This window comes from Marmota marmota, unplaced genomic scaffold (genome assembly GCF_001458135.2).
Source record: "Marmota marmota marmota unplaced genomic scaffold, marMar, whole genome shotgun sequence".
NCBI classification, from domain to species: Eukaryota; Metazoa; Chordata; class Mammalia; order Rodentia; family Sciuridae; genus Marmota; species Marmota marmota.
The window spans coordinates 5608676-5619127 of NW_026000205.1; the positions used below are offsets into that span (position 1 = coordinate 5608676).

Consider the following 10452-nt stretch of genomic DNA (forward strand, 5'->3'; position numbering starts at 1 on the left):
GCTGGCTGTGAAGTACAAGGAAAAAAATCACATGACACAGAAATAATTCTGGAATTGAGGGTGGGATGGCTCTGCGACCTTAAGGGTCCAGCTTCCACACTAGAAGGAGAGGACAAGTGAGCCAATGTTTGGTTTATTTATAACAAGGACATCAAAGGCAGGGATAAGGCCTCAAGGGTGGAGTCTTGCTTCGTGATGTCTTGTGATCTGCAGATTGATTGACATCTTGGCAGGTCACACCCATCTCAGGTGCTGTGGGGGATCTTAGGCAGAGCTTGAGGGGGAGGTTCACCTGCATCAGGCAATCAATCCCTGAGGGGGTACTGCCCCTTACCAGCACGGGAGCCAAACTAGAGGTCACTTGAGTGAATTTCCTAAGGTATCAAATAAAACTCAGACACACAATTTACCTTTAATTCAAGCCCCGGGATGGCTCCTCTGCCCTTCTCAGAAGAGGATATACAATCAATCAACAAATACATGAAAAAATGCTCACCATCTCTAGCAATCAGAGAAAAGCAAATTAAAACTACTCTAAGATACCATCTCACTCCAATAAGAATGGCAGCCATTATGAAGTCAAACAACAATAAGTGCTGGTGAGGATGTGGGGAAAAATGTACATTCATACATTGCTGGTGGGACTGCAAATTGGTGCAGCCAATTTGGAGAGCAGTATGAAGATTCCTTGGAAAGCTGGGAATGGAACCACCATTTGTCCCAGCTATTTTCCTTCTTGGACTATACCCAAAAGACCTAAAAAGAGCATACTACAGGGACACAGCCACATCAATGTTTATAGCAGCACAATTCACAATAGCTAGAATGTGGAACCAACCTAGATGCCCTTCAATAGATGAATGGATTAAAAAAATGTGGCATTTGGGTTGGGGATGTGGCTCAAGTGGTAGCGCACTCGCCTGGAATGCGTGCGGATCCTCAGCACCACATACAAACAAAGATGTTGTGTCCGCCGAGAATTAAAAAATAAATATTAAAAAAATGTGGCGTTTATACACAATGGAATATTACTCAGCACTAAAAAATAACAAGATCATGGCATTTGCAGGCAAATGGATGGCATTAGAGCAGATCATGCTAAGTAAAGTTAGCCAATCCCTATAAAACAAATGCTGAATGTCTTCTCCGATATAAGGGGGGGGTGACTCAAAATGGGATAGGGAGGAAGAGCATGAGAAGAAGACTACCACTAAATAGGGAAGAGAGGTGGTAGGGAAAAAGAGGGAGAAGGGGAGTTGCACCGAAGATGGAAGGAGAACCTCATTGTTATACAGAATACATATATGATGTTGTGATGAGAAAAAGAAAAAAAAAGTGTGTCACATTAGATTGGATAGAGAGAAAGGATTGGAGAGGAGGGGAGGAGTAGGAGGGATAGGAAGGGCAGCAGAATAGAATAGACATTATGATTGATGTATGTACATTCCATGTATGTATTATATGTCAAAATACATTCTGCTGTCATGTATGACTAAAAAAAATAAAAATAAATCGTATGGTTAAAAAAATATATGATTAGCTACAGCCTAGTCAATCCACCAGACACAGGGGTACAGCTTAACTAGCTAGTTGTTTACAGCCTACTCAGTTAACTGGCTGCAGCGTGTTCTGTGACCAGTGAAAGCTCAGTCACTAGGTTTAAGTGTTTTGGGTTTGGCCTGCTGGGCCCAGGGCAGGTGTCCAGTCCAAGTTTAACAGGCCTGATATTCCTAGAGCAGAGGATTTGGGGGCAGTAGTCTCATTTTTCTGAGTCTTTCCTGAGTTCCTCAAGCATCTTCAAGGACATCTGTGGGACATCTTTGAAGATGCTGAATTTCTCCTGTGAAATCTCAAACTTCAGCCCCTGCTCATCCCAGTGCCTGCCTCACAAACTACCTGCCTGCTCTCTCGCCCACGTCCTGTGTGGGAGGCAGAATCGGGGTCCCTCTTCGTGGAGTAGGCTGGCTGCAGAATAAAAGCTAAAAGAAGGAAATGGAAAAAAAACACATCACAGTACACAGGAACTAATTTTAAAGAGCAGGGGCGGACGGCCCTTCAATCTTAGGGATTAAGCTTTCTCACTGGAAAGAGATGGAGCCTGTGCTTGCTTTGTTTATATGGGGGACATCAAAGGTTTTCCATAGAATGTTCTTTGCCAAGTAAGGTAGGGGATGGGCTGTCCAGTTCCCAATGGGCTACGCCCAACTGCAGAGCTACAAGAGCTGTCTCACTAGTAGAGCAAAGACAAAGATCTCATACCTTGGGTGGTCTGATACCTCAGGAAAGCCGGGATAGTTCCCAATCATGTATCTCCTGGGTGGCTTCCCCCATGCTCTATAAAAGAAAAGCCCTTTTCTGTTTGAGACACTTGTGTATTTGAGATCAGAGCTTTCTCTTTAATACTCTTTTGAACAAAGTCTCTCCTGATTCTAAATCTGGACTTGTTATTTCACAGTCCAGGCTCACAAGTGAGGACTGCATCCACTCTATCAGACAGGCTCTGACCCACACTCCAGGCACCCCTCTATACCCTTCCTGACAGGCCAGCCAGGCGCAGTCACACTGTGGATCTTGAAGTGGCCCTTAGGTGCAGCTCCAGTCCCTACAACATGGCTCATCTGTGGTCTGAGAGCCAGTCCTGACCACCCAGGAACTTGGGGGAATCATGCTCATCTGGCCACCAGAGGCAGCCTGCAGAGCTCCGTCTTGACTGGGGAACCTGGACCATCCCTGTAACTCAATTCCACCCCTCTTGGCCATAGTCCAGAGCCAGTGCTGACTGCCAGGGACTTATCCACTGACACAGAAGTCGTCCTTTCAGGGCCCTGGAGGAAGCCCCAACCCATCTGCACACCTGGTAACTGGCCCCCTGTTCATGGTCCCTGAAGTGGACCCTCAACACCAGTGTAGAATACTACTTACCACTGACATGGAATCCTTTGGTGTCACAGGAATCCTTTGGTGTCCCTCACAGGATGTTAAAATCCCTTCATAAGACACATATCCATTATCTGAGAATAGAAAGGTATTTAAGAATGAAACCCCTGTTTACCTGGATTTCATTCAATGTCTCAGGGCAGGATACTGAGTGTAAGGTCAAGCACCAGTGACCAAAAGGAGGCAGATTAAAAGGCTGCTGAACAAGGCTTTATTGAGATTCACTCCCAGGTGAGACCCTCCAGTCCAATAGAGCAGGTCTGGGGGAGTTGTGTGCAGGGTCAGCTGGATTGGAATTTTTACTCGGCTTATGGCAGGAGGGGAGGGCTTGGGACAGGAAAGGGAGGTTTTTAAGAGTCCCTTGTCCTACTGGGGTTGGTCGGGGCAGCTTGATGAGATCCAGGATTGGTCAGGAGACCCCACTGATTGACAGGTGGTTGTGTCAGCACCTGATTAGTGGTTCTTTCATGCACACAGGTTGCCTGGTGCTTTGTTCTGTTAGCCACCTCAAACAGACCTAACATATCAGTCTTTTTCATGATATAGGCTGCCGATTTACATCTGGCTACTTCCTGTGGCTAGGGGCGCTGAGGGGAAGTGGGTGGCTCGGGTGTCAGTTGGATGGAGAGGCGACTGTGTAGGAGCATCTGGTTGTAGGTCATTCTGGCAATTTCACCCATGTGCTTTCAGGTGAACGTGAAGTGGGAAGGAGCAATCATTAATAGAAGCCCTATGACTAATATAGGAGTGAGAATGGGAGTCAGCCACCTAATGAGGGCAGAGTTTAGCCAGCCTGGCCAGGGGTCATTTGATTGTTGCTGTTTAAGACTTTCACCCAGTTGAAAGAATGGAAGTTGTCGACATTCTTTTCAACCAATCCAGTTTTGCTGATATAGTAGCAGCATCCTTCTTTCAGGAATAGACAGGTTCCTCCTTTGTCTGCTGTCAGGAGATCAAGGGCTCCACGGTGCTGTGATGAAACTTGGGCAATGGATGTTATTTGCCTTTGTAGGGAAGTGAGAGAGGTGGCCGATGCCTCTGCCCCTTCCTAAAGTTGTTGTTCAAGCTTCTGAGTAGTGGTTACTGCAGAACCAAGTCCTCCTGCCCCCAGACTGGAGTCAGTGAGTGAGGAGGCCAGGGAGAATCCAACCCTTATGGGTAGAGAGACGGCTCATCTTTCCCTGGAAAGGGAGGTGGTGACAAGCCATGTTAATTCAGCCTCACTGTACAGAGTTAATTGGGGGACCAAGGTGAAAGGAACACAAAAAGTGAAGGGCATTCTGAGGCTTAGATTTTTGTTAGGGTACCATTGCACCAGGAAAAGAACCCCGAGAGAGCAAAGGTTGGGGAAGAAATTCAAATAATCTGGTCACAGGGTGCTGAACCAGAGGCAGTGTAGCAGCAGGGGAAATTCTCTGATGAGTTACAAAAGAGAGGGACTTCCTAAAGGCTGGAGAGGGGGGTCCTTGGGGTCTAGTTGAGGTGTGGAGAGGAAGATCAATGGGAATCACAGTTAACAGAGTATGATCCAAACCTGCACAGAGGAAACAGTCTAAAATGTTATTAACTTTGAGTAAATTGAGAAGCTGAAGGCCCTGTCGCATTAGGGCCATCCAGAGAAAGGGTCAGTTTTAGGATGGGCAACTGCATCCAGCTGGGGTTGGAGTTCCCTCTCTTGCTCCTGGATGGTTATGGGAATTTGAGTTCTGCAGATTCTGATAGAGGCCAAGGGGAACTTGGCAAAAGCCCAAGAATAAATTTACCATAAACACCAGAAGCCTATTTAGGGTCCCATGGGTCCCAAATGTTAATTTGGTGTATGCTCTTTTCTCATAGCAAGGCTTATCTAGGAAGTGTTTCTTGCATGAATTATAAGGGCACCCACCATAGGTGTCGGGCCAGCACTTACAAGATTCCTCAGTTTGGTCTGATATGAAGCAGAGGGTTGCTGCACATACCTGGGACCAGGTGGCTCTGCTGAATTCAGTAATTTTAAGGGTGATTGCCTGATTGCAGCCAGTGGAAGGGCAATTGCCTTGACCCATAAACAGAGTGTGTGGTGTCATCCTGCTGCCATGTCACTTGGATGTAGAAGTGCCATCAGTGGGTTGGGATAGAAGCTTGAGAGAGATTAATGATTAGTAAAAGAAGAAGAGGGTTGGTGAGAAATTTTGAGTTTGGTGGGCCCCAGCGTGGTGGAAGTCCAGAGCTGGACATTTGGAACAAGTGCCTTTTTAAGGCAGGAGACATGGTACCAGGGGGAGTGGCCCAAAATCTTGGCTTCCATTGAGGTGGTAAGTATGACTTATGGGGTCCCATCCAGTGAGGTTCCAATTATAGAGGATGCAGTTCCTGAAGTAAGACTGAGTCACTCGGTTGAAGAGGGTCCAATTTGGTTTGTGGTTGCGCTGGGATTGAGGCAACAGATGGCACAGGAAGGCACTGGTCTGCGTGTTCCCTTAGGAGTTTGTGTAGAAGTGTGAGATAGGGCAGGTAGGACACAAGGGGAGGAGGAGTGACTGGAAAGCTTTGGTTGATTAAGGAAGGGCACCCATGGAGTAGCCCAAAGAGGCTAAGGCCTGAGGGGGCTTAGAGGCTGCCTGAATTCAGGTGAGGGCCAATGGCAGGAGATTGGGCCAGGAGAACCTGAGTTCAATAGCAAGTTTAGTGAGATGATCCTTGAGAATGCCGTTAGCCCTCTCAACCTGACCCAAGGATTGGGGTTGGTAGGAGATGTGGAGTCTCCAGGTGATGTTGAGGCCTTTGGAGACTAGTTGAGCAACCTGAGAAGTGAAGGCTGGACTGTTGTCTGACTGGATGGAAACAGGAAGTCCAAACCTGGGAATAATCTGCTCAATGAGGATGGAGGTGACAGTGTCAGCAGTTTCCCTGGAGGTAGGGAAGGCTTCTATCCAACCTGGAGAAGTATCAACCAAAGTAAGTAGGTAGCACAGCTTTTTGTGCCTAGGCATGTGGGTGAAGTCAATCTACTAGTCTTCGCCTGGCTGGTGGCCCCTCATCTTATGTGTGGGGAGTTTAGGTTTGAGGCCCCCTTGTGGGGATACTGTAGAGCAGATAGAACAAGCCGAGTGAACCTGTTGGAGAGTAGTTCTCATTCCTGGGAAGTAAAAGAGGGGTTGTAAAAACTGGAAAAGGGGCTTGGGGCTAATATGAAGAGAGTTATGAATGTCCATCAGTAAACTGTAAGCTTGCTGTTTAGGGGGGGCAATTTGATCCCCCAGAAAGATCCAGCCAGCCTCCTGGAAATGGCCACCTCATGTTATTAGGTCCTGTCGTTCCTGTGGAGAATAGTTAGGTTTAATTGTGGTGGATAGAAATAGGATAGAGGCTGCTGAGGATTTGGCCATTAGTTCTCATGCTATGGAGTCTGCTGTATTGTTGCCTATAGCTATAGGGCCAGAGGAATTTTGATGTCCTCTGCAGTGTATGATGGCCACTCATGATGCAGTTGTAGTGTCTCTAAGTGTCAGGAAATCAGAGAGGCATTTACCACTGGTGATCCTTTTGTTGTCAAGAATCCACATTCAGAGGCCCAGAGTGGGCAGGCAAGACAGAATGAGTAGCCCCGGTGTCCACAAGGAAGGTTATGGACTTACCCACTACTTGGAACGTTACCCTGGGCTCAGAGAGGGTGATGGGGGTCCTTGAGTCTGGGCTTCTTCAGTCTTCTGTGAACCCCAATAGTTCAAGAGAAGGGACAACTTGGATGGTCATACCCCCATGTGGAGGTGCTGAGGAAGGGCCAGCCATAGGACAGTCACTCTTCCAATGTCCTGTCTGCTAACAGGTGGGCACAGCCTGGAGGGGGGACCATGGCTTTGGGCATTGGTGAGCCCTGTGACCTTTGCATCCACATTTGAAGCAAGCCCCTGGTGGAGAGGAATGCTGGGTCCCCCGTGGAGCTCTTGCTGGAGTCATAGGCCTGGGTTTGGAGTGTTACTTTTTTCTGCAATTGAGCCTGCCTGCCTGCCTAGCTCAGCCGATTCCTCCTGGGCATTAGATCTCAGATAGGGGTCTGAGGGCACTCCTCAGCCCATTTGGGCTTTTTTTCTAATATCATGGGCCAATGAGGAATGAAATGGGTTGATAACACTGTAGCCCTGGAGGGAGACTCAAGATCCAGCTTAGTATATTTGGTGAGGGCCTCTGTAAGGCGGTTGAGAAATAAGGCTGCATTCTCATCTGGATCCTGGGTGATTTCTCTCAGCTTATCAAAGTTAACCACCTTATTGGAAACCACCTGCATGCCCACTATAAGATTTTGGACCATGTGAGCACAGTGATGGCGACCTCATTGGCCATCCTGGTAGCCCCAGTTTGGTTCGGTTAGGGGAATGGCTATTTCACCTGTGGAGAGAGTTATATCTGCTAGATAAATTTGATCAGCATGATCTCATGCGGCCTGCTGGATGCAGATTCACTTATCCTCAGTAAGAGTGGAGGAGAGAACGATATAAACATCATGCCAGGAAAGATGGTAAGTCTGAGAGAGGTATTGGAATTCCTTAATATAAGTAGAAGAGTCAGAAGAGAAGGACCCAAGGCACTTTTCAATCTGGAAAAGATCTTGAAGTGAGAAGGGGACATGTACACAGACAATCACTTTGCCACCAGCCACTTCCCTGAGAGGACAAAAAAGCTTTGGGTTAGCTGATAAGAGGGCCTGGAGGGACCAGGTGTGGGCACTAACAGGAGAAGAGAGGAGTGAGTGGGTGGAGGGATCCATTGAGGGGGAAAGGGGAAGGGTTGTATCAGTAGAGGAGGGGGCAGAGGAATCATGACTGCAGGAGAGGAGGAGGGAGAGGAGGGGGAGAAGGAGGGAGGAGGAGGGTCCTGGAGCATCGGAGGAGGAGCTATGGGGGAGCAGGATAGGAGGAGCTGTGGTTGCAGGAGGAGGGGGAGGAGAGGAGGGGGAGGATAGGAGGGAGAGGATTGGCCTGGGTAGGGAGGGGGAAGACAGGAAGGTGGGGATGAGAGCAGCTGGGGGGGGGATCTGGGAATGAGGAAGAAGATGTAGGAGAACAATGGGAAAGGGATTGGGGATTTTCCCTAGCAAGAAAAACTTGAACAGTAGGACAGGAAGAGCAGAGGGTAGGACAGGAGCGAATCTCAAAAAGTCTGGATGTAAGGGACTTCTGCCCACTTCTCTGTCCAGTGACAGAAATTGTCCAAATCAGTGAGGATTTGAAAATCAAAAGTTCCTTCTGGGGGCCATTTTGATCCATTGTCTAAGTCCTACTGGAGCCGGGCCACAGTGGAGTAAAAGACCAGCCACTTATGGTGTAGGTCTTGAGTGAGTTCTAATTTGGCAAAATTGGAATATAGACAACCCAAAGGTGTTTTGGGTCTAAGAAGGACTCAGTGTTTCCCATGACCTTCCGGGCACTCTTGGGGGTGAGTGGGAGCAGAAAAAGGTGTCCCAAATTTTGATCACACTCACCCAAGGAATGGATAAGGGCTGGGGGTGGTTGAGACATCCCTTCAGTCCATCGGGGGCCTAAATGGATCGAAATGGCTCACATGAGGACTGAGGCCTCTCCACTGTTCCTGGGGCCTTGAACAAAATGGGTGGGCGTCTATGGCAAGTGCGTAGATAGACCCACCCCCCCAGGACAGAGAGGGGTTGGAAGGTCAGGGAAACAAGGGAACTTACTCCACTCCTGTCGACCTGGATGAAGGGAGAGGGAAAGAAAGAGCAGCTATGGAATTTCCTATTTCATTTGAAGGAGAGGGTGGTCTCCACCCCAGATGTAAGGTATGGGGAAGGCCCAAAAAGCCCTCTCAGGTTTTGGCACAAGATATAAGGTCAGGCACCAGTGACCAAAAGGAGGCAGATTAAAAGGCTGCTGAATGAGGCTTTATTGAGATCTGATTTCGGGTGAGACCCCCCCCCAGTCCAACAGTGCGGGTCAGGGGAGTTGCGTGAAGGCTCATCCGGATTGGAATTTTTATTGGGCTTAGGGCAGGAGAGGAGGGCTTGGGACAGGAAAGGGAGGTTTTTAGAGTCCCTTGTCCTACTGGGGTTGGTCAGGGCAGCTTGCTGAGATCCAGGATTGGTCAGGAGACCCCGCTGATTGACAGGTGGTTCTCTCAGCACCTGATTGGGGCTTCTGTCACGTGTGGGTTGCTGGTGCTTTGTTCCCTTAGCCTCCTCAAACCGACCTAACACTGAGAGGGCAGATATGACAGTATATGGATTCAGCTTGATGTGATGGCAGCCATCTTGATTTGTAACCACCATGATTGCCCCAGAGTTATCCTAGTCCGTTTTTCTGCACGGTTTCCCAGAAAACTGGACAAAACAATTCAAGTGGCACGTGGAGCTTTATAACCATAATCTGGCTTTATGCATGTTCCTCTTAGATATTAGTTAGAGATAAACCAGGTACCTTCCAGCCAGGATGAAGTCACCAGCTACCTGCTCCTCCTTCTGACCCAAGTTATTGGAATTCAACTGGTTTTACTGTCACCCACGACAAATCTTCCATCAGTAAGTCCCCCAATAAATCATGCTCTGTGAAATCCGGATCTGCATGTCTTTCTTGGGTCTCAAGACCTTAGAACTGGTCCTCCTACTCTGAGGTCCAGTTGTTCTGGAACAGGCTGAAAAGAAGGAAACCATGATATTAGGCCTGCCAAACCACAATCCTCCTGGACTAGTTGGTCTGGACATCACCTTATAGGAAGTGTAACATTTAACCAGCTGTGGCTATCGGTTCCTCCTTCTATCAACCAGTTACTCACAGACTCTTTTCCTTGGGAACAAACAAAACAACTTGACCTCTCTTCTCCTAGGAACAGAGGGCTGCCGCAGTCTGGCTGGGCACAATTCAGGAGCCACTTATCAAAAGAAATGAACTTTATTTTTAGAACACACATGACACACACACACACACACACACACACACACACACACACGCCAAACCACACAGCTCTTCAGGAAAACCTTCAGAGCCCAACTGCCACCACTGGCTTCCCACAAGCCTCTCAACCTCCCCCACTCCTCCTGCTCTTGAGGCAGATTGGCTGGGTTGAGTGAGCGGAGCCAAAAAAAGTCCCCCAATGAGCAGCTCCATGGTCTGAAAGGGCAGGGAAACAGCTCAATGAGCATCACCGCAGAGGAGCCAATCAATTGGCAGCTAGAAGTTTGCTGGGGCCGCTGTGAGCCAATCATCAGCTGGCAGCTGGAAGTTTGCTGGGGCCCCTTTTGGCTGTGGCTCTCAACATCTCCCCCTCTCTGTTTAAACAACAAGCATGTGGCTTAGGGACCGTGCCTGCCTTAGGTTGTCCAATACTACATATGGTCCTTACCCGTTGTCGGATGAGCTGACCTCAAGGCATCAGCCTCCTGTCCTAGGTTGGTACCATTGCAATTGGATCTTACCCATCATTGACTACCGGTCCAGCATACAGCCACACCTGTGGATAGGTCTTTGTACCAGCGGGGGGGTGAGGTTCTTTGCCTCACCTCTGTTGGCCCCCAAATTTTAGCTG

General features: G+C 48.5%; 1 protein-coding gene across 1 annotated transcript in view; it reads right to left on the bottom strand.

The window, feature by feature from the left end:
• Positions 1-9139: 9139 nt before the first annotated feature.
• LOC125612596 (zinc finger protein-like) overlaps positions 9140-10452 on the bottom strand; it is a 30020-nt gene continuing 28707 nt past the window's right edge. The window contains exon 4 of the mRNA XM_048790761.1: positions 9140-9561. Coding sequence (XP_048646718.1) covers positions 9446-9561 — 116 coding nt within the window. The 3' untranslated portion in view covers positions 9140-9445. The remainder of the gene's footprint in view (positions 9562-10452) is intronic.